Consider the following 25,708-nt stretch of genomic DNA (forward strand, 5'->3'; position numbering starts at 1 on the left):
GCGATGGATCGAGTGATGTGCGTAGTTCGACTATCAGGGACACTCTCGAGTCTCTTGGAATCTCGCAGAGGGTAACGGCAATGTGATTTAGAGGGTGAAACAAGGAGAACGGGAATAAACACGAGTGAAGGGATTTTCACGAAGTCAATGAAGCCAGGCGAATCGGATTAGCGATTAATGTGTCGAAGACAAAGTACATGATGGCAAAGGGCTCCAGGGAGGAATCACCGCAGCCGCCACCCCGAATTGCTATCGACGGTGGTGAAATCGAGGCGGTTAAAGAATTCGTGTACTTGGGCTCAGTGGTGACCGCCGACTACACCAACAGACAAATTCAGAGACGCAGAACTCTACGATCGAACAAAGTTCGTCGTCACACGAAGTTAACCATCTACAAAACGCTGATTAGATCGGTAGTCCTTTATGGGCACGAAACATGGACTATACGCGTAAAGGACCAACGCGGAGTTTTCGAACGTAATGTGTTGCGTACTATCTACGACAGAGTGGAGATGGAAGACGAGAATTAGAGAAGGCGATTGAATCACGAACTGCCTCAGCTGCTGAGAAAACTAACCATCGTCCACACGAAATCCACGAAAATCGAAGGCTTCACGGTAAGCGGGCCACGTTTTCAGGATGTCGGATAATAACCCGATTAAAATGGCTCTCGAGAGTCATCCGACCGGTACAAGACGTGGAGCGCAGCGAGCTAGGTGGGTCGACCAAGTGGAGGACGATCTGCGGACCCTTCGCAGAGTGCAGAACTGGAGACACACAGACATGGACCGAGTAGAATGGAGACGACTCCTACGTACAGCAGAGGACACTCAGGCCTTTTTTTTTTCCTTCTAAACCATAGGGGGATAAATCTGCTCATCAGACACCCTAACAGGAAGGTTAGGGTAGTGTGGGGATGAGGCCGTCTTCTACAATGCCGGTAGAAGCCAGGACTACTCTCTCCTCGACCCACTAAAACCTATGGTCGCCAAACCCTACGTCTCTCCGGAACCACCAAGAAGGTATTGCTTCAGAGAGGGGCTAGTGCATATCGCACCCTCAAGGTTAGCTGCCGTAGCCTAGCAGCAACGAACATCGATGACTCGCTCTGGAGAGTCCATCACGATAGCATGCTGGCGCTTAGCCAGTTTCCCGAGTGGTCCTCGCCACTCCCTTTGTCCTCGGAAGGCGGGCAGGGTCAACCCCGCCCGCGCCCTACTGCTGAGCGGACATCAAGAACTGATGCCCACGTGCAACCCGATCTGACCTGCCCGCAAAGGAAGGGTATCACTACCCTTCAGGCCCTATCAGATGCACCCGTAGGTTGCAGACAGCAGGATCTCACCTACCCCGACCCTTGCCGGGGACCCCTTTCCAACCGCGGGCTCAGATCCAACCCAGTAGACCGACGCCACGACAGCACCGCTACCGGGACTTCCTCTCCGCGGCCACTTAATCGCTGTAAGGGTCGATCTCGACCGCAGGGCACCGGTATGACCTACGAAGCCGACTTCGAACCCCTGGACCACCTCTTGTACTGCATCTGGACTAGCCATTCTCCGAGTCCACGCGCCACCTCCTCTGTAGCTCCCAGACGATATGGGTGATAGCCGTTGAAACGGCATTCCAGCTAATCTCATCCCTACACATTCTCTGGACCAAGTTGTCCGGAGTTGTGTCCTCCCCGCATGTGGCAAGCATGCGGTCACGCATTGTGCGAAAACGTGGGCACACGAACAAAACGTGTTCCGCCGTTTCCTCTAAACCATTGCACACTGGGCATTCGGGAGAATCCGCATGCCCGAAACGGTGTAGATACTGTCGTGTCTGTCGGAAGCAACCATGACCTGTAAGGACCTGTGTCAGGTGGAATGAAACTTCCCCATGGCGCCTATTAATCCAACTATCTACCCTCGGTATCAACCTATGGGTCCACCTTCCTTTGGTGGAACTGTCCCACGCGCGCTGCCATTTGACCATAGAGGCCATCCTGACAGTCTTGCGTATGCCTCTTGTGCCGCGCATTTTGAAGCACTCCATGTCCTCACTGATAAGAATGCTGATAGGCACCATACCAGTAATGACACAGAGAGCGTCGTGTGACACGGTACGGTACGCGCTTGCAACCCTCAGACACATAAGCCTGTAAGTACAGTAGAATAACTAGCCACAGAAGTCCAATGTCGGGGCTGTTCGTGTGACTAACATCTAGTTTGCCACGCCCTTACAGCGTCATTAGCGGTACTAGAAGTGTCAAATAAATTTTGTTTACCAAAACAAAATATCCTTTACAAGATGAATACTTAAAAACAATGATTAATTACACTCTAAAAAGTCTTCACGTCCAATTGACGCGAAAAATCACGTAGACTTGCGTTTTCACTTTTTTGAATTCTTTCACATGGTTCATGTAAAACTCACCTGGGGTCACGTCAGATTGACATTAATTTCATGTAACAGTGACTTGATTATCAGGTATGCAAAAATTAGTGAGTAATTTTGCATCGTGAGTGGCCAACATGGCGTCGGTTTGTTTATCTTTGCCATTGTGACGTCGCAACTTACTTGTTTTTTTTTAATAAATAGTTATGTTTTAAGCTTTTAGGCGTGAAATTATCATCCTTAGCTGGATTTTAGATATCTCATAAGATATCTACTACGAATACATAGCGTATTTTCAGGAACAAACCTGGTCTGGACTGGAGTTGTGCCTGATAAAACTCTTCCAAGAGCTGAACCTATTTTGCCGTCAAAGTTTTGTTTCACAAATTTATTATTATACATATTTGGAATAAAAATGGATAAAATGGAAGTTAAATTATGTGCAGTGTTTGTTATTTCTCTTTTAAAGTATTAGAAATAGAATAAAAAATTAGAACAAAGCTACTGTCCAAACCATGTAAGTTTTACATGAATTTCCGGTAATCACATATCTCTCAGTTGTGAGTTCCCTTACCTTCGAATCATGTCATTCTTACATGAAAAGTATGGTGGACGAAAACCACATATGTTTTCAGGTAATAGGGACGTGAAGAATTTTTGGAGTGTACAATTAGAGTTATCAATTTAATTAAATCAAGCATAACTTTTCAATCCGACGTAACTCGAGAATGTAAACAAATCCGGGTTTACTGCTGCATGCACGATTCATAAAGCAAATTGAAGAATCCACATCACAGTTTAATGATTTATTGCTTAATTTGTTTAACTAAGGGCCGATTTCTTCACCGACCCGGCTTAACGACGTAAGCCTGGTTTATCTTAAACCACACTTAAAGTTAAGCCAAATTCTTAAGCCAGGTTTAAATATTTGCATTTCTTCACACCGGTTTAGCAAATAAAGGCGACGGCTTACGCTAAGCCAAGCTTATCGAAATTTCCCATATCATTCCAGTGACTTTCCAATGGAAACGTCATTTTAAGCCGCCGATATTTTAAAATGCCCGTTATATGCAGTATGGAGTAACAACAACAAAACATCCGCTGAAATTTTAGCAGGAAAAGCGGAATCGCTCAGTATTTTTTTCGGATACAGAAGGAAATTAACAATAATGATCTTCCTAGACTGTTGATGTTTTACCTAACGCTAGTATAGAAGATCTACGATTTAGTACCTACCTGAGGATTGCGGACTGAAATTTGACAGCAGCCAGGCTGCTGCCAAACCTCCAAAATGATCAGAGTGTGCCTGGATGCAAGTTCGGTTTGCTTGGTCACGCTAAAACAAGTGAAACGTTAAATGACACACAAACTTTGCCACCAGATACGAAAATGTTTTTCTAACGTTTATTTATTTGAAAATTTTGTGTGAAACTTGTCCAATGTTTGCAAATTATTTTTCCAAGCCCATACAGGACCAAATCAGCTGAATATATACGCTTGATTGTAACTTTTGCTGTTATTCATCTGTTTAAACTTTGTGTGGAGTAGTTTATGCGTGCACTTTGAAATAAATCTCCATAGAGATAAGCAACTCAACAACGGGGAGCACTGGAAGAAAACGTACGCGCTCAAATTGAATGAACAAAAAAGTTGAGTCCGCACACCTCAGGTACCTACTACATATGATCGTTCCACAACATTTGGTGTTCGAATTTGCCTCTCATTGTACAAAGTTGGAGTGCCACATTGCAGAAAAGGCGTTGCAATGTTGATTTTATGTTTTGATATCCATAATCGCCTTCGATTAAAGTTGCATTTCGATAGTGAGTTTTTGAAAATTTGTTTGTCGTGAGATGCTCCAGAGTTCAGACCATTTTTCGAATATGTTGAAAATTTTGAACTGCGTACATTCAATGAAAGCCACAGCAAAGTTCAAGTTCAACTAGAAACTGAAATCCCTTAATAGAAACAGTTTATTCTACTTTTATTCCATTCGTTGGTGTTTTTAATGTTTAGGTGCCGTTCACAATGCTCTAAAGAAAAGGAAAATATGATCGTGCGTTACGGCCCATGCAAAAAATTAGGATTTTAATATAAAAATGTGTTAATACGATGCACGCTGCCTTGTACTAAAATATGAAACGGAACGTTTTTTGCAGTGCTAAAATAGTTATTTATGCCACAAGTTGCAAAATGATGATTTTTTCAGCACGAGTTGTACATTTATCCAACCATGTTGGATAAAAACAACGAGTGCTGAAAAAATCGAGTTTTGCAACGTGTTGCATACAAAGTTTTTTGCAATTATAAAAAACACCCATCAATTACAACCTTAACTGCACATTCTGAGAAAACATGCAAGCGGGCTTCCACGTGTATTATCCATCTTAGCCTATTATCCGATCGAGTAGGCGTTTCACTAGGCCTACAGACCAGGACAGACCGAAATGGTCGGTCACAAATTTTCAAGCTCTCGTCCAGTTCAGTCTGGTACTTTTTCTTCTAAGAGGAGAAGTTTTTAGAAGAAATAATACAGGAAGTGACCGAAAGGACGTGCGCGGACATAACATTTATAGATTTCCGGCATATTAACTTTGTTAACTATGAGAAATTAAGCCAAACTAGGAGCAAATTGTCCAATCAAACAACAGTGCCGAGAAGTACTACTTTTCGGCACACTTAAAGAGTGCCAAAAAGTAGTACTTTTCGGCACACTTGTTAAAGTTTGGAAAAGTAGGCCAATTCGCTGCCTTTTCACCGATTGAAAGTAAGCACTTTCGAAACGTAATTACAAAAAAATGTAATTACGACCTATCTAGATTCAATGTCATCGAATATCTTCGAAAAAGGCATTAATATTTATATTATAAAGCATTTTTGCAATGAAAAACAAATCACTAGAATATGATCATTTCTATCAGTACCATCGTGCTTCGCGGTGGTTCGATGGGAACAGTCATGTATTCTATCATGCTAGACACTAAATTTTGATCAAGCAAGCTGTACCATAACCGTGACAATTTGGCAAGCTCTTGCCGTGACAACTCTAGTTGTGGATCAAACAATTGCATTATGATTCATAATACAATCGAGATCAGTTGCATTATGAATCATATTGCAATTGTTTGGTATAGTACGATAAACTAGTCCGTTGTGATACGGCAAATATAAATCAAATTTCATAGTTCTGAGTTGCAAAAAGATATTTATGCAATTCAGTGTCATAATTTCTGTTTTATACTACTCATTTCAGTATCATAATGACCTACTTTTCTGTACCGGTTCATTATGCAACTAAAATGAGTTGCATAATGAAAAAAAGTTGCATAATGTTCATAATGCAATCCATTTGAGTTGCATTATGAACATTATACAACTCAAATGAGTTGCATTATGAAAAAATCGTTGCATAAAATGTTGTATGGAACTCGTTGCAAAATTTTATTTTTCAGCACTCTTCGTATTTATCAAACTCGGCAAGCCTCGTTAGATAAATGTACGACTCGTGCTGAAAAAATCAACTTTTTGCAACTCGTTACATAAATAACTATTAAAATCCACTTGCGTCGTATTTTCGGCAGCTTTGTTCTCTTCGTCACGGGAGGTTTTTAGAAACCTATTGAACTCAAAGTTGGCCTCAAATCCTTCCAAAGTAGGATGAATGATATGGAAATGTTTCAGGCATTTTGACCGTCAAAACCCCCCCACGACGGAGAGAACAAACCTGCCAATAATATCCAACATCACCCAATTAGGTATTCAAAATAAGTCATGTTTAGAAGTACACCACGAATAATACTTTTTATATTTAGAGTCAAAGTGTTGAATATTCGATGGGCTAAACGTGCTTTGAACTAAGAAATCAGTGTATAAAAAGCTATTAGAAGATTTTTTTTAGTGTCATCCTAAGTCTGTTTGTAAAAAAAAAATCTCTTGAACCATAAGAGACGAAAATATGTTTATTGTGACCTGAAATTACGGAAGGACCGGGTTAAAATAAATAGAAACTTCAATGCAAATGTACTTTTGACTTCCAAATCAGTATGACAAATTTTCAAAACTATCAACACGGTGCTTTTTTGAACACTTTCAATCTAATGTAAAAATTTGATTATCCCAAAAACCGATGTGAATATTTTATATTGACGACCCGCCGGCTATAGGTTATCATTTTCTTTATCATCGTCTCCATCCGAACGTTTACAATTTTATCGTCCCGAACCGTTTTACAATTTTATCGTTCCTAATTGTACATGTTTAACTAACAATATTTTCTGCTGTTTCAAAAAATTATTTATGAAGCAGGTGAAGCAAGAGGTGAAGAAACCCAAATTCTGCAATTTGCGGCTAAAGCCTGGCTTAGCGCTGCTAAGCCACCTCAGAGCACCGCTTAAAATAAGCCACACTTAACGTAAACCGTAGCTTTATTAAACCGGGTTTAGTGGTTAAGCCGAGGTGAAGAAATCGAAAAAAAGTTAAGCCCGGCTTAAAATGTTGCTAAGCCTGGTTTAAAATTTAAGCCCGGGTGAAGAAATCGGCCCTAAGCATATTTTTCGAAACGACGTATCTAACTATTTTGATGTTTACAACTTTACTGATAGATACACCGTTTTGATATATGAGAAAACCAAACGACGTATCTAGCCAAAATCAAAAGTAACAGATACACCAAACTGGCACCATACAAAAGCGACGTATCTGGCATGACGTATCTCGACCCAACCCGGTGTATGTGTATTTTTGTCAAAATTCATTGTGAAAATAATATGGAATGAGTAGGTTTTGTTCCTTACCTAGTGTGTGCAATATCCCTGGTGATGTTAAGCACGAAAAAACTTATGAAAAGTCTTTTTATAAAAAACTATTTTAGTGAAATGGTCGTCAACATTGACCATGAATTTACTCAGATCAGTGAAAAAGTTAGATACGTCGATTTGAAAAATTATGCTTGAAATAGGAAAAGTGACAACAGCGCCATTGGAGTTCTAGTGTATTTCTATTGTAAGTACTTTCCAGCTTCCGTCGGTAGCATTCAGTACTTAGCGCGGTACCCCACGCCGGGCCGCCATACCTAAGTATGGACGTAGCAACACTAGCCAGAAGCTTGCGCTTACTGGCGTACACCGCTGAGCTATTGGACATCATCCGGGACAGTGCCGCAATAGCTGTGGAGGCTCTTTTACAGGCATAATCGACGTGGCTACCGAAGGTAAGCTTATCGTCGATCATCACGCCCAAGTGCTTGACAGAGCGCTTCGACAGGATAGTGCATTCTCCAAAACTGATCTCCGTCTGCTGCGCCGACTGCATGTTGTTAACAACCGTCACCTCTGTCTTGTGGTGAGCCAGCTCCAGTTTTCTGGACCGCATCCACGCCTCCACAACCTTGATCGAGTGGTCGGTAGTCAACTTCACCTCCTCGATCGTTTCACCGTAGACTTCGAGCGTAATATCGTCGGCAAATCCGACAATCACCACTCCCACTGGGTACTCTAACCTCAACACCTCGTCGTACATGACATTCCATAACACCGGACCCAGGATGGAACCTTGCGGGACTCCTGAGGTTATGTGAAAGCACTTACGACCCACCTCCGTGTCGTATACTAGTACGCGATTCTGGAAGTAGCTTCCGAGAATCTTGTACAAGTACTCCGGTATCCCCAGACGCAAGAGCGCACTCTGGCCTTAATTTGACCGGTAAGTAAGACCACGACTTTCACAACTACAACTCAATAACCACGCACCTTTTTCCTCGACTTGCCTTCAGAGAACATTAATTTATTCACAAAATACACGGAGCAACATAAACCTACCTTAAAAACCTCTAAATCCGAGTCCGCCTTATTTCGGCTTCGTTTCGGCCTCGCTCACGTAGCGCACGTACAACGTAGGCTGTGGAACCGGTTCCGGTGGCACTTCCGCCTCGTCCAGGTACGAACACGCAATGGCCAGAGTGCTTCCGTCGTAGCTGAACGCAAGCGACGAGATCGAGCTATCATACAGGTGGAACTGACACAGTCGCTTCTTGTTGAATCCGTCCCAGATGTTCACGTACCCATCGGAACCGCCGGTGGCAAACGTGTTGAACACATTGTGGAAACTAACGGCATTGACCGGGTAGATCAGCTCCATGTTGTTCTCCTTCGAGCGGTGGCACTTGAATGCGAATTTCTTCTTCTGCACTTCCGGGTCCATGTCGAAGTACTCCACGGCAACCCGACCCTCGATGGAACTCATCACATAGCCCTCCTTGTTCGGGAAGCACCGGATGGCACGGGTCTGGAACTTGAGCGAGGACTCCCTCCGGGTCAGATACTGACCCATGTTGCGTAGATCCCACACCAAAACCTTCCGCTCGGAGGTGGCCACCACCAGCTTCTCGTCGATGCAGCTCATCGAGTACACCTTCCCGTTGCTCTGCTCGTACTTCCCGACGCAGTCCTTGTCTCGGATGTCCCACAGCCGAACCGTCTTGTCCCAACTTCCGGTCAGTATCCCGTTCGCTTTGGACGAGTACTCAACGCATTTCACTCCGGCGTCGTGGCTTCCGAGGATGCTCTCGGCGTGTGTGTTCAGATCGTACAGTTTGACTAGGTTGTCCAGTCCGGCGCTTACCGTGCGGACTGAATCCTGTTGGAAATAAGAAGACACCGTGAATAAGAAGCGCATCTAGGATTTTTCTTCAATTTGAAGCAGCAACTTACATGAAAAGCGCAATCCAGCACCGGCGCGTCGTGGTAGTACTTCTGGCGCAGGGTGTTGTTCACGACGTCGTACAACCGGACACTGGAGTCCCAGCTGGACACCAGCAGGAACTGATTGGTGTTGGGGGAGAACTTTACCGACGAGATGATGTCGCTCGGAGCGTTCTGGATCTGCGTTTCCGGTTTGCGTTCCATTGTTGGCCGGATTCGGGGGGACGTTTTTCGCGGGATTTCCTACCTGGTTGTGCGGATTTTCCACCGTAAAACTGCGCGAGAATAACAACGATGTTACTACGATGGACGCCGCGGCGGGTGTTTTACGTGTTTTCTGTTGCGGTTTCTTCGCTTCTTTTTCTTGTTTCAGGATTTTTGAAATGCGATGGGAATTGTCAGACGTAGGTCGGCTAGTGGACGCTTCGTAGCAAAGTGGCGCTTCGGGGGATAAAATGAAACAGCTGCGTGCTTTTTTTTTGAAGACTACACTGAAATGAATTTTGTTGTGGATACCGATTCTACAGTAAAATCACAGACAAACAGACGTAACACTCTTCAAAACGGCTTGGCACATGCATTTAACGATCAATTCAAATTTCATTTAATTTGAGCGATCGTTCCACCAGAGGCGCTAGCGTTCGATCGCTTTGACGTTTGCCAGTGTACACGTTGCTGAATGATGCAAACGAAAATTACAGGCAACTTGTGTAGTAGTGTGCGTGTCAGTAAAACGTCATATCGAAATCCATCATGGCCGACAGTGTGACGCGCGGTTCTACCAACAGGTGGCAGTGTGCTCATAAAAATGACAGCGGGCAAAAGCTTTTGATGAATTTTCCCTAAGAATTACGTCTGTATGTCTGTGGTAAAATTAATACAGTAGACGTTCGCGCGGTGCAAACGGTTTAACTGCAATGCTTTTTAACTGCAAGTCCGCCAAGTGCAACAATTTTGCAGTTATCGCACCGCTATCTGTGAAAAACAAAACGTCAACAGAGTTGCGATGTTTTTCGGATGCACTACTCCTGCATTGATTGATGCACCAAGCGAAAAGAAGAAGAAGTTTTGACATCCAAGCGGTGTGCCGTCGATTAGATCCTTGTCGCTGATTGGTCGATGGATGTAAACGGCACACCGCTTGGATGTCAAAATTCTTCTTCTTACCGCTTGGTGCATCAATCAATTGTGATGTTTTTGAGTGTATTCTGGCTGCGTCCAACAGCATTTGATAACTGTTTGACGGCTGTCAGTCGTTCCAGTTAGCGAATAGGCCTTTTCATGTGACAGATCCGTGCATGCATTTGTTTACAAAGCTTGAACAACAGCTGCTAACAAGAACGTGTCATCTTCATAGAAGAACTGTCAAACGCCCGAACAATCAGCTGATTTAAGACGTCAAATGAAAAGGCCCATTTCATTCGGTAAGTGAAACGTAAACATGTTCACTGAAAATATTCTACACGTTCGTGCCACATGTTTCAAACATGAATTTTCACCACATGGAAAACATCTGAATTTAACGTGTCAAACCAGTCATAAATCTACTTTTCGAAATCATGTGTAAAACACGTTAGTTTGCACTATCATTGTCAATTTTCTTTGAATATCACTACCAGGCATCCAGCTGGGGGTGCCTGTTCACTAAAAAATGAAGCATGTTAAGACATACTTGCCGCGGGCGAGTTTGATTATGTACAGTAAGTGATAGGCGAACCATTTCCATTATCGATACATAAACACACTGTCAAACACAATCAAATCATGTGTAAAAGACAGTGGTTTAGAACCTAAACTATTCAACATCTGATTCAAAAGAATTACACGTTAATATAGCTTGCTGATTTTAACGATATATTAACGTGTAAAAGAACATGGATGAGGCGTGTCGATTATTTTCAGTGTTGTACATATCGAACGTCTACTGTATTACCTGTTGAAATTAGCATTTCTTAATTTCAAAAGTATTTTATTCTCAGTGTAGGAAAATGCTGTCAGTGCCATGCTGGCAGTGACCACGTGGCCCGGGTTGTTTACAGGAGTTAAAGAGCCAACTGTCAGAGAGGTGGCGGGAGTGTTAGGAGTGCTCACGCACACAAATGCACTGATGTGCGACCAGGCTTATGCATCGATAGAGTAGTTAGGTCGCCATGCATTTAGTGGCAGGGCATGGCTCATGTAACTTTCAGATCGATTAATCCATTCAGGCGCTCACGCTGTTATGCCAGCTTACATTTGGTAAGTGAAATAAACGTTCGGAAAGAACACTTTTTGTATCTGAGAGTTTTTCTCTCTGAAAGAACTCTCGTGTCCTCGAAAGGGTCCTGGGACAAGTATTTCCGGTGGAGATTTCCACAATACTTGTTTCATTCTTGGATCGTTGATGTCCACCTTGGTAGCCTAGAAAGGCACTTGTAATGATTACGTCTGGTGGAGATTTCCACAGTAATAATTACAAGAAGTTTAGGTCGGACGGTCCGGGCATCCACTAACCAACTCATATTTTTCAACAGGTTATGGGCCCAGGCAACGCGAGCCTGGAAAACAGTTTTTGAAAGATTGAATCTGGTGGAGTTATACGCATGTAAATTTTTGAATAATTAACTGTGGTGGAGTTATCCGCATGAACATTTTTGAATGATTTAATCTGGTGGAGTTATCCGCATGGAAACTTTTGAATAATTTACTGTGGTGGAGATATCCACATGATAATTTCTAGATTGAGTTTAAATAAGGGCGAAAGTAACATGAGAGAGTTCTCTTCATCGACTCTCTCTTCTGCAAATTAAAGTGACAAGATGCAAATTAAATCGAACTTTTTTACACTTAGACACTAGATTGCATCGCAACCTAGCGATTTATGACCAAAAAGTTCAACCATTTTTGCATCTTGTCACTTTAATATGAAGAAGAGAGAGTCGATGAAGAGAACTCTCTCATGTTACTTTCGCCCTTATTTAAACTCAATCTAGATTTTTGGCCGATTTATTCTGGTGGAGATATCCACGTGAGCATTTTAACCAATTTACCCGGGTGGAGATATCTGTGTGAACATTTTTAACCGATTAACTCTGGTGGAGATATCCGCATGAAAATGTTTGACTGATTTATTCTGGTGGAGTTATCCGCGTGAGAAATATTTTGATATTTGGTATCTGGTGGAGAATTCCGCATGAGCACTGTATAGTGCAAGATGGTTTATTGCCTGGTTTATTGAGATAGCTGAATGTTTAGGAGTTTATTACGTTGGGCGGAGATATCCGTAAGTATTTTGACCTACTGTAAGGAATGTCGTTGACTAGATTTACATAATGGACAACAGACTGAGAAGTGTGATTCTCCCAACGTTCAACGGAGATGACAAACGTTATCCTTTTTGGAAAAAGCGCATGGAAAACTACTTTAGACTAGATGACTTATTGTATGTTTTTGAGAGAACTCCGTTGGAGGAGGAATATGCTTCGCCTGTTATCAATGCTTCTTCTCAAGTAGAGAATCAGCGAAAGGCAAAAATGATTAAGAGACTTAAAGATGATTTACGAGTTGTCAATGACTTGATGTTGTGCTTGGATGATGAACCCATGGGGCATGTTTTGAACTGTGAATATGCCAAAGATGTGATTGATACACTTGATGAAGTATATTTGCCCAAAGGTGTGAATGCAATGCTTGGGCTGCGATCACAGCTTTACTTACTTAAAAACAGGAAATTTACGACTCTAAAAGAATTATTTTCTACACATGAAGACTTGGTTCGGCAGCTTAATCTGATGGGAGAACAAGTTTCTCGTCAAGAACAAATCAATACCCTTTTGGCTGCTATTCCTGAAAAGTTCAGTCATATTTTGGGAGCTCTTGCAGTTATGAGAAAAGACGACCTAATGAATATGACTTTGCTTCAGGTTCAGCGCATATTTATTGATGCTGACTTCAGTGTATCCGAATCAGTTGATCAGCAACCAGTGGCTTATGAAATGACGAATAACTGGAGGAAGGAAGCGAAACCAAAGCAGCAGCAACATCGCGAAATGCTTAGGTGCCACGAGTGTGGCAAACTTGGTCACATACGCCGCTTTTGCGATGTATATCGGCATGAAACACAGGAGCCAGCCCATGTGACGACAAACATTTCAAAGTCTCGCCAGCAGTGTGACGTAGCCTTCACTACCAACGAAAGTTATGATTGCATGATGCGTGTGCCATTCAGTCTTATGGACACAGACACGCAGAATCGTGTCGGAGCGAAACGACAACGAGCCGGTCATCCCTGGCTTAATCAGTTGAAGGATGGTAATCAAATTCAGCATGATGAGAAGCAGGTTAAGAAACAGCGAATCTGCGGTGAGCCCTTTTCGGAACTACCGGTCGCCATGTCAGTGTGTACTCCATCCAACTTCACCATGGAATCAGGGGAAGATATTTTTCAGGAAAGTGAGGCTTCGAGAGATTTGAATTCATCGGAAGGTGAAATAACAGAGGAAGCAATACGTCACAGCTGTTCATCAGAAGATGGTGAAGGTTCATCGTTAGATGATTTTGGTTCACATGAAGGTGATGGAGGTTCATCGATAGATGATGATGGAGGCTCATCGTCGGATGATATCGATGGTTCATCGATAGATGATGTTGGTTCACCAATAGGTGATATTGAAGGTTCATCGTTAGATGTTTATGGGGATAGAAGTTCATCGATAGATGATGGTTCACCAGAAGGTGATAGAGGTTCATCGACGGATGATGTCTGTGACACCGGAGCTTTACGGTTTTCGGATGTAGAAAACATACACTGTAGAACTGTGGTCTAGAACTAACTTTATTACTAATGCTAAGCCTTATATATATGAATGAATGTACAATACATTCTACCTGATTTGACTCATTATCTTTTGGGTCCCTTTCTTATTATCTCTACTTTGTTATCGCCGCCACTATCGGTGCGTCACTATTTTCATTACAATTTATGGGTCTCTTTCTTGGTCCTTCGTAGAAGATTAGTTTATGACGTAATTGTCTTGGGTAGCAGAGAATTATCAACTATGCGCATATTGCAACTAACAATATGCCATGCGGTGCGCTGTATAACTTAAGGAAAATGACAACTTGAGTTTGAAATGCAAATTGATTGATTCGCGTTCGTTACATTCCGGACCCCGTAAATCTACTAGATTTACAATAATAATTGTCGATAAGCGATTTATTACTTATTATATGAAATGATATTAATATTGTCTTTTTACTTAGGACTAGACATTTGTGTTGAATTTTGGATACACATTTCCTCTATACAGGTTCATTTCTGTTTCTTCTGTTTCATTGTTTGGTTGTTGATTCTCTTCTGAACATCTATTATTTTCCATTTTGTTTACCGTCTCCCTTCTAATGTTTTTATGCGACAAAAAATTAGTTAATGAGTCCCAGAATGATGCTATTAGTTTCCAACTGAAACCATAGATGTCATATAATATCTGACTATGTATGATTGTATCAACAATAAATTTTAAACCTCGAGCGAATAGGTAAATACCGATGAATGTTGACGTAGTGTTTCCCAACCATGTGCTCCAAGACAACACTTTGTTCCAGTACTTATGTATTGCACCATCAATTATTTTCTCAGATAATAAAGCATCAAATCTAAAGCCTTGAGTATTAGGATTTTGTCCAGCTAAAATTTTATAAACTACAGAAGATGCTACACGTCTTTCGCCTTGTTCATATATCATGTTCCTCATTTTGACCAAACTGTTGGAATCATAAACCCCACTCTCCATTAAGTTTGGCAATGGCGTGTATGACCAGCTGGTAACAATATCAGTTGATAGTTTACTTGGCGCAGTGGTTTCTCGTAATCTTCCATCTGTGGTGTACCATCTGCTCCCAAATTTGAATTTGGCAGGAAGTAGAGGAGTACACTCTATTTCTGTTCCTAATGTTTGTAAAACGCGTGTAACTGGAGCTAAAAACATTGACACATTATTGTAAAAAACGGGAATTTCTTGATAACATTGCTCAGTAAATCTTGGTGTAATGTAAACAGGTTTACACTCCAAAACGTGCAAAACTTCGCCAGCGACTACTGCTGTGTAACCATTTCTCTTCATTATGCTGCTGACGAATTCATTCGGGTTAAGCCTAGCCAGTGTAAGCTTAGTTTCTAAAAGAACTTTATCTAACTTACACATTTCAGCCATAACCATATTGTAAATATCATTTAAAGATTGACCAATATAACTTTCTACAAGAGTAATTTTGGAATTAAAATAAGTAAACAAATCCAAATTTTTTCCACTGTTTGCTTTTCGTGTAAATGGAGATCTAATACTCTCTGTTTCAATTATTAAAATTCTAGGATGATCAGTAGTAAATCCGTTGTAACCACAAATGCGAGTATCTTCTCGTGTTTTGATCGAAAATACTTGCTTTTCTGAAATAGTGCTGTAAACCACTGAATGAGTTTGCTTTATATTACCCTCTAAACTTGTAGTTTTATTGACAAGTCCTTCATAAATTACTTCAAATTCAGTTGTTTCACAGGACTGATTCAAGTCTACATTCCAGGTCAAATAACCTTCTTCGGAATCTAGACATGTTCCAATTGAATACGAACACATTAAACCATTTTTCAAATATATCTGATCATTTTCAAGGTCAATATTTGCAATATAGTCGTATAGAGCAATCTCGTACTCATAATAAACTAGTGCCCCAGTCCATGTATAGAATGGTGTACTATATGTGCCTCCGTTGCATGAATTTCCAGTCACGCTACCTACAATAAGCGTTTCACCCCTTGTAGTGGAATTTAACTTCAGCTCATTAATTTGTCTGTCATGAGTCAGCGATACAATTCCTAAAGCGTGTACCTTTGTACATTCTTCTGAATTGAACTCTTTGACGATGTAAGAATATCCATACTGATAATCTGAAGTATGCGAAAATGCTCCACAATGTCTTATGGACCTTCGAATTATTACCTTACATTGAAGAACTTTAGTTAAACTTTTTACATTCCTTTGTAAAACCTGTATTGTTATTTCTGTTGAACTCAAATTACTTTTCTGAGGAATACAAGAAGCTACATCAAGAAGCGAGTAACTTGTCATGTTTACCTCTGGGTTGGCACAATCAAATGCTATCAATCCTCTAGTTTCGAAACCAAAGATTAATGTAAACATGTATACAAGCAACATAAACGATATGAAGTTACTAGGATTTTTTGTTCTTATGGTTTTATTCGAACGTAGATTGCACATTTCTTCATGATCATCTTGATTCGGGATTAAATCTGGTGAATCTAGTTTCTTCGGTTCTGAAAGTGGAATTGTGTCATGACTTCCTTGAAAGTTTTGAGTTTGTTGAAATAAATCATCATTTGTTTCTAAAGATGGCTTTGGCTTTTGAATTTTCCGAACATCTAAAACTGCCACTTTGACGGCTGGTCTTTCATAAATACCTTTAGATGTTTTAATTTCAGCAGATCTTACTTGTCCATCTTTAGCCATTCTAACACTGATTACTCGACCTTTCAGCCATGTTCCAGGAGGTGCCTTATCATCAGTTATTACAACAATATCGTCAACTTTAATAGGTTCAATTTGATTAGTCCATTTATTTCGTTTCAACAATAATGGAAGGTACTCTTTCGTCCACCGATCCCAAAAATATTTCCCATAGTTTTGAACCTTTTTCCAATGATGTTTTTCTAAGTGAATTGCAGTTGGATCATAAGGTGGTACATATTCTCCAGCACGACCAATTAGAATATGAAATGGTGTCATTATTTCGTCGTCGATATCTTCTACTGGTATGTGTGTTAATGGACGAGAGTTTAGAATAAATTCTACTTGGATCAGAGCAGATCTTAAAATTGCTGGTCGTGGTAAACGACTACCATACTGCTTCAGCATTTTATATAGCGATAACTTTATGATTTTAATAAGCCTCTCCCATACTCCGCCGAAATGGGATGCCGCGGGAGGATTGAATGTCCATTTTAAGGCTAATGCTGCCGCATCACCGTTTCTCATTCTTTTATCAATATTCACAATTAGTTCTTTTAATTCATTGTCAGCTCCAACAAAGTTGGTGCCATTATCGCTGTAAAGGTGCTTAATTTTTCCTCTTCTGTTTTGAAAATTACGCAAACAGACAATAAAAGAATCTGTATCTAATTTCTCAGCCATTTCGATGTGAACTGCTCTACTAGACATACATGTAAAAATCACACCCCAACGTTTTTCTCTTGATCGTTTTACTGCAACTTCAAATGGACCAAAGTAATCCACTCCAGTATGCGTAAATGGATACAAGAAAGATTCGGTCCGATAATCTGGTAAGGGTGCCATCATGGGTGGTACTGGTTTTGCGTTAGCAATAATGCATTCTTGGCAATATTTCTTGACCTTTTTCAAAAGTGACCTTTGTTTAATAATCCAAAACTTTTGAAGAATAGCTGCAATCACGACATTGTCATTCTGATGCAAATACCGTTCATGATATGTCTTTACAATTAAAAAAAGAAATATTATGTTCATATGGTAATATAATTGGCTTTCTTGCTGATTCGGGTATGCTTCTTGCGTGTTCCAATCTTCCTCTTGCTCTGAGTACTCCATGATTATCAAGCATTGGACTCAATTTTCGTAAGTTGCTGGATTTTTCAATTTCTTTACCTTCTTTCAGTAATGTTACTCAGTGTTGCATTTGAACTGAACGCGAGCCAAAAATGAACTGAACGCGTTCAATTTTTTGAACGTGAACGCAGTAAATATTGAACTTACGTGTCAGAGCTTTTCACAGCTCAAGAACGCCCGTTCAGATCCTTATTCGGCTCAATGTTCTAATGCACTATTCTATCAATATGTAAAGCTAATGAATCGGTCCAGTCGTCCAGAGTTCCCTAGAAATAAGACTTCATGGAACATGGCCCTTTACTGTACCACATAATACCGTATTAGTAATACGTACCTACATACATTGCATTGTGGGGTTGGGAAGGGAGCGGATCGAATCGTCCGGGGTGACAACGCCTCGGTCCTGATGACGCGTTTTTATGCGAAATAACGTCCAAATGCTTGGCTGCGTCATCATATCCTATATGCATTCTCTCCTAGGACTTTGTGACGCATTTGTATACACTCGTTGTTGCACGGAAAATGCGCCATACGACCTAGGACATTGTGGCATCGGGCATTGAGATTTTGCACCGAAATACGGATTATCCGCAATCCACGTTGATCGGACCGGTTCCCCCCTCTACTATAGAAGGTCAGATTCCCAATCCAATGAGCCCAAGATTGCTAGAATTGGCGAAAAAATTGCAGAAATATGACCATTTCAGTTTACCAGGTACCAGGGTACCATGTTAGCATGTTGGCAGTATAAGTGTTGTTCTTGCTCATTGTTCAAGGTGCGTTCAATTTCGAGCTCGCTCGCGTTTCAAATTTTGAACTGAACAATGTTCAAATCGTTTTGATCGCAGCGTGCCGAATTTGAACATGAACGCAAATTGATCGCGTTCAAATGCAACACTGATGTTACTTCCTCTGCGAAACAATCCCATTGAGCTTTTTTGAATATCGCGTTTTCAACCCATTTTACATCATCATAATTAGTGCTACGATCAAAATCTGTTTTATTTTTAATCCAATCGGTAAACTTTTTTATTATTAGAGTTCGCTTAACCAAACGCCACCAGTCCGAAAAATAATCGTCCTGAATAAAAGAGTAAGGATGTATTCTTTGATGAATGTTTACATAGTTTCTCAGCTCTTCATCAGTTTCCATACTTACTGTCCAGTTTGGCCAATAACTTTCTGATTTTCTTAAAAACGATGGTCCATTGAGCCATAATGATGCTCCCTTTTTAATTTTGTACCTTCATCAGCAGGGTTTAATGATGATTTTATATATCTCCATTGATCCATTGAAGTTGTTTCTAAGATTTCAGCAACTCGATGAGCTACGAATTGCTTATACCGCCTATGCTGACTATTAATCCAGGCTAGGACAGTTTGACTGTCTGACCACATGACGCATTTTGAAATCGAAATTCTTAATTCTTTCTTTACGGTATTCAACAATCTTATCCCTAATATTGCTGCTTGCAACTCTAAACGTGGTATGGATAACATTTTATTCGGTGAAACTCTTGCCTTTGCTGACACTATATTCACATCAGTGCCATTTGCAGTAACACTTCTCAGATACACAACGGCAGCAAAAGCATTTTCCGAAGCATCTCCGAACATATGCAACTCATAAAACAATGCATTTTTCAAGGTCATACATCTTGGAATCTTAAAATGGGTGACAAGTTTAAGCATATCTATCCAAGAGTTCCAAAAATTTGATAAACTATCTGGTAACTGGCTATCCCAATCAGAAGATTCTTTATGCCATTTTTGTAAAAGAATTCTACCATGAATTGTGAAGTTCGAAATTAACCCTAAGGGATCGTAAATACTCATTACAAACGAGAGAGTTTCTCTCTTTGTAATCAACCTTGTGAATTCCAATCGATCAAGTTTTAATTGAAATTCGATCAAATCAGTTGTTGTATTCCAATAGATACCCAATACTTTATCAGTTGGTATTTCTTTATTCTCGAACCATTTTATTTCTGAAACATGAAGTCTTTCTGAAGGAATAACGTTGGCAAGCTGTTGCGAATTTGTAATAAAATTTCTTAGATGAAATCCAGCATACTGTTGAATATTTATAACACCCTGAACAACTTCAGATGCTTCTTTAATTTCATCAAAGCTATCCAAATAATCATCAACATAAAAGTTATTTTCAGAAGCCTCAGAAGCCTTTGGAAAATCATCCTTAAAAAGCTGTGCATTATAATTTTTCACTGCTTGAGCACAAGCAGGAGAACACGTTGATCCAAAAATCATTGATTCCATCACATATACGCTCGGATCCCTATCGGCCTCACATTGTCTCCAAAGGTATCTTTGTGCAGGCTGATCTTCCATAACAATTTTTATTTGCTGAAACATTTCTTGTATATCCCCTGTAACAGCGATTTTGAACTCTCTGAATCTTAGCAAAACACCGAACAAAGATTTTACTGTGTCAGGACCGGAAAGCAGTGCTGAGTTAAAAGATACTCCTTCTACTGCTGCAGCTGCATCAAAAACAATTCTTGATTTAGGTGGGACTTTGTTTTTATTTGTCACAATAAAATGAGGCAAATAATAGGTGTTTGGATGTTCCTGTAGTAGCTCACGTGGGCTAAGCTTACGGGCATAACCCTTTTTAACAAATCCTTCAAATGACTCAATTGCCCATTTTCTTAGCTCTGGTTTCCTAGCTAATGTCTTCTCCAATATTTCCAAACGTTTGAAAGCATTATTAAAACTTGGAGGGAAACTCATGCTTTCAGTTTTCCACAATAATCCTATTGAGTAATGTCCGTTTTCATATTTAATTGTATTTTTAATAATTGATTCAGCTCTTTCTACTTCTGCTGATTTTGGTAATTTATTAACGACGTTGACTCCAAAGTTTTCAGTAGAACAATAATTTTCAAAAATTGCTCTTAAATCTGTACTTTCATGCTCTCTAATGCAAAAAGAATATGAAGGCTCACCTCTATATACCTTACCGAAAATCAACCATCCTAGTTTGGTACGCGCTGCCATCGGCGAGTTCTCGTCACTTATCCTTCTGTCGGTCGTCAACAACAAATGAGCGTGCTCCATACCAATTAAAATCGTGGGCTTGGCGTTGACGTATCCCTGAACTGGAACATCAGCTAAATAAGTGAACTCCTTCTTCATGTGTTTAATATCCAATGTTTGCGTTGGAAGTTCAATGTCCTCGATGGTCCTGACATCCTTCATTGAATAAGTTTTTCCTCCATGTCCGCGTATCCACAGCTGTACTCTTCGGCTAGGTGATTCCTTTGAAACGTTCTGCGTCCAGGTTAATTCCAGTGGTTCTGACCGTCCATGGAGCCCAAGTTTATCCGCTACCGATTGATCCAAAAGGCTTAATGACGAGCCGGGATCAAGGAAAGCGAATGTTTCCAAAGAGAGGTTTCCATTCTGCAACGTTACTGGTACTATTTGATAATATACCGTTGATTTTCGACTTCCATGATGATTATTGTTAGTTTTGTCCTTCTCCAGATTTTGATTTTCCTTGGGTTTCTCGATGGCTGCTTTATGCAATAAACGATTGTGCATTCCCTTGCAACCGTCTATTTTGCATTCTCGCTTGCTTCTGCAAAACTTACTACCGTGTCCTTTGTTCAGGCAAGAAAAACACAGTTTCAATTGTTGAATTCGTTGTTGCCTTTGCTCAACATTGAGGTTTTTCAATATGTTGCACTTGAACGTTTGATGCTCATGCTTACAAATGTTGCACTGCATTTTTGAAGGATTGTTATGAATATTGATTCTGGGCTTTTGTTCCTTTCTTGTAGGTGGTGCTAATCTCCGTAATGTCGTTGCGTGAGTTTGCAGCCACTTATTCAAATCATGGAGAGTTGGCTGACTGACATTTCTTTGAAGCGCTTCTGTCCATGTTATCTGCATACTAAATGGTAGCTTTGATACTATGTCAGTAATTAACCGATAATCATGAAGGAATTCTGGCTTGGCCAATGTTTCCATTGTCACAACCAAATCGTCCAATGCGTTAGCAATATCGATAGTATGGAGTTTGGGTTGATTCAATGTTTTTATCAGCTCGTTCAATAATTGCTGATAAATAGCCTCCGGTCTCCCATAAATTTCTTCAAGCCGTTGCATTATTCTAGGAACATTAGCAGCCCCTATCATCAAATTTGACACGCTCTTGGCAGCTTGGCCATACAGAGCTTCTTCCAATCTTGATAAATTTTCGAGATTGGTAAATCTACCTTCGGCAGATGTGTCCTTAAAAATGCTTTTGAATTTCGGCCATTCACGAGCCTCTCCACTAAATTTTGGAAGCTTGATTAATGCTTGCCTCGTCGCATTTAAAGAACCTTCAGACTGACGTCTGTTTGCCACATCTTGTTGAATTTTCAGCGATTCATTTAGCTGGTTCGCTAAATCAAACTTCACTTTTACGTCCAATAATGTCGCTCGTTCGATTTCCAGATATTCGCATTTGGCGCAAAGGAATCGCTCTTCTTGTGACGGCGTATGCTTAAGGTGCACACAACTAAGGTGGAACCACCTATCACAATCGTCACAAGACACCATATTATCCTTGGTGTCAGCTTCCTTGCATAAACGGCAGTTTCCGTTCTTATTTTCCACGAATTGGAACATAGCTTTTGATTTTGCCATCGCAAATGTTCACTTTACTCTCACCTGGTTGTTTGCTGCTACTTTGCTTCTCTGTTTCCTTTTGCCGGATCTGCGCGTTCACTTCTGATGACAGCTTCTAAAGGTATTTCCAAACCTTTTTGTTAATTCACACACTGCAGTTTCACTATTTTCAAAAATGTCCAATGTCCTAGTTTCACTTGAATTACCACTCTGGGTTTTAATATTCAACACACAAGGTATTTTAGACACGATTCGTGAATATCTATTCACAACTTTCGAATGTTTGCCACTATTGGCTCAAGATTTGTAACAGTTAAATTTTGTGACAATGCACAACACTCAGACTGCACTCCTGGCGACAGTAAACCACGTTACAAAATCAATCACTGTAGCTATTTATTACGACAACTTTTTATATTGTCGGAGTCCTTTCCACTTATTCTAGTTGATCTCCGCGCGCCGGTATCACTGCACAATTTCAACACAACGTCGCGAGTACTTTCCTCTCTGGTAGTTCACCAAAATGTGACACCGGAGCTTTACGGTTTTCGGATGTAGAAAACATACACTGTAGAACTGTGGTCTAGAACTAACTTTATTACTAATGCTAAGCCTTATATATATGAATGAATGTACAATACATTCTACCTGATTTGACTCATTATCTTTTGGGTCCCTTTCTTATTATCTCTACTTTGTTATCGCCGCCACTATCGGTGCGTCACTATTTTCATTACAATTTATGGGTCTCTTTCTTGGTCCTTCGTAGAAGATTAGTTTATGACGTAATTGTCTTGGGTAGCAGAGAATTATCAACTATGCGCATATTGCAACTAACAATATGCCATGCGGTGCGCTGTATAACTTAAGGAAAATGACAACTTGAGTTTGAAATGCAAATTGATTGATTCGCGTTCGTTACAATGTCGATGGTTCATCGATAGATGATGGTAGAGGTTCATCGATAGATGATTTTGGTTTACCAGAAGGTGATGTAGGTTCATCGACGGATGATGTCAATTGTTCATCGATAGATGATGTCGATGGTTCATCGATAGATGATGGTAGAGGTTCATCGATAGATGATTTTGGTTTACCAGAAGGTGATGTAGGTTCATCGACGGATGATGTCAATTGTTCATCGATAGATGATCATAATGGTTCGTCGATAGATGATTTTGAAGGTTATAGTGGTTCATCGGTAGATGATTTTGGTTCACCAGAAGGTGATGGAGGTTCATCGATAAGGTTTGATTCGCCAGTTGGGAATAGAAGTTCATCGATAGATGATTATGAAAGTTCATCGATAGATGATTGTGGTTCACTAGAAGGTGATGGAGATTCATCGACAGATGATGTCGATGGTTCATCGATAGATGATTATGGTTCACCAGAAGGTGATGTAGGTTCATCGACGGATGATGTCGATGGTTCATCGATAGATGATGTTGGTTCACCAATAGGTGATATTGGAGGTTCATCGTTAGATGATTATGGTTCACCAGAAGACGACAGAGGTTCATCGATAGATTTTAATTCGCCAGAAAGAAATAGAGGTTCATCGATAGATGATGATGGAGGTTCATCGACGGATGATGTCGATGGTTCATCGATAGATGATGATGGAGGTTCACCGACGGATGATGTCGATGGTTCATCGATAGATGATTTTTGTTCACCAGAAGGAAGTAGAGGTTCATCGATAGATGATGGTTTACCAGAAGGTAGTAAAGATTCACGGCAAGGTTGTCCATCGGAAGATGATAATGGTTCATCAGAAGGTGGAAAAGGTTCGCCAAAAGGCGGTTCGTCGATAGATGGCAACCGAGCTTCTTCGACAGATGACAACCGAGGATCGTCGAAAGATGATTACAGAGGTTTGACCTTGAATTTTTACGAAGCAATCCGTTCAAAGCTTACAGCATACAGAGCTTTACAGGGATATCTGGCTTCAAAGATAAGAACAGATACTTGTTTTACTTTAAATATCTCAAGTCAATTTCAGAATGATCCTCGTGAACCCCATTGGACAGTTCTCAGCCTTCGTTATCATCAGGGAGCCAAAACGTTTGGTGTTGCATACCATCGAGACAAGGATACCAAACCGTTGGCAGGATATGCCGATGCTGACTATGGCGGCGATGTGGACGATAGGCACTCGATTTCCGGAGGTAGTGAATACACCTGGCTTGGCAACGTGGAGTACAAACAAGCAATTACTGGTCGAACTTTCTCCAACCGAAGAAGTGCTGATTGCTGTGTGTGCAGTGGCCAAGGGAAGAATATAGTGTAGGCACAGAGAACAGACGTCTATCTTTGCTTTCTTCCTTGTGTAAAACTTTGTAACGGTCATATCAAAGTATGTGGTTATGCTCCCGTTGCGTGGCGCTAGCGTCCCATCACTTACATTGTTGTGTTGTCATTTTTGTTTCCAGTGCTCGCCGTTTTTGGCCGTTTGGCGCTCGTGTCGCTTTGTGGGCTAGTGTATTTTAACGATGAACACTGCCATCGTGGGGTCAAATCGATTTTATATGTGGGGCAGTCTCCGTTGGTGGCGTTGAGGTACACTTAAATCCTTTACACACGATTTCGACGTATTTTTGTTCGAGCTTAAACGTCTGTTCTCTGTGGTGTAGGTAACACAGAAGAACAAAACACATAAATGTAAGGAATATTTATATTCAAGAATTGTAAAGAGAGCAAAAACTCATGCTGGCATACTTATTTTCAAGTGAGTAAATAGAAGAAATTATTAGGAGCTCAAGTTTCAAGAAATGTTTGAAATTGAAGAAATGAGGGGAAGTGTTGAAATTAGCATTTCTTAATTTCAAAAGTATTTTATTCTCAGTGTAGGAAAATGCTGTCAGTGCCATGCTGGCAGTGACCACGTGGCCCGGGTTGTTTACAGGAGTTAAAGAGCCAACTGTCAGAGAGGTGGCGGGAGTGTTAGGAGTGCTCACGCACACAAATGCACTGATGTGCGACCAGGCTTATGCATCGATAGAGTAGTTAGGTCGCCATGCATTTAGTGGCAGGGCATGGCTCATGTAACTTTCAGATCGATTAATCCATTCAGGCGCTCACGCTGTTATGCCAGCTTACATTTGGTAAGTGAAATAAACGTTCGGAAAGAACACTTTTTGTATCTGAGAGTTTTTCTCTCTGAAAGAACTCTCGTGTCCTCGAAAGGGTCCTGGGACAAGTATTTCCGGTGGAGATTTCCACAATACTTGTTTCATTCTTGGATCGTTGATGTCCACCTTGGTAGCCTAGAAAGGCACTTGTAATGATTACGTCTGGTGGAGATTTCCACAGTAATAATTACAAGAAGTTTAGGTCGGACGGTCCGGGCATCCA

General features: G+C 40.8%; 1 protein-coding gene across 1 annotated transcript; it reads right to left on the reverse strand.

Moving 5' to 3' along the window:
- Window positions 1–8,142: 8,142 nt before the first annotated feature.
- Window positions 8,143–9,453, reverse strand: LOC109397902 (mitotic checkpoint protein BUB3). The gene is made up of 2 exons (XM_019670240.3): window positions 9,090–9,453; window positions 8,143–9,015 (listed from the first exon to the last, which is right to left on the reverse strand). The coding sequence occupies exons 1-2, from the start codon at window positions 9,282–9,284 to the stop codon at window positions 8,227–8,229; spliced, it is 984 nt and encodes a 327-aa protein (XP_019525785.1). The 5' UTR covers window positions 9,285–9,453; the 3' UTR covers window positions 8,143–8,226.
- Window positions 9,454–25,708: the final 16,255 nt, after the last annotated feature.

This window comes from Aedes albopictus, chromosome 1 (assembly GCF_035046485.1).
Source record: "Aedes albopictus strain Foshan chromosome 1, AalbF5, whole genome shotgun sequence".
Lineage (NCBI taxonomy): Eukaryota > Metazoa > Arthropoda > Insecta > Diptera > Culicidae > Aedes > Aedes albopictus.

Bases quoted from the DNA above. Each gene is read 5' to 3' on its own strand.
- LOC109397902 (XM_019670240.3), bottom strand. From the start codon at position 9,284: ATGGAACGCAAACCGGAAACGCAGATCCAGAACGCTCCGAGCGACATC. The intron at 9,016-9,089 runs GTAAGTTGCTGC...TATTTCCAACAG, and splicing joins TGCTGGATTGCGCTTTTCAT to GATTCAGTCCGCACGGTAAG.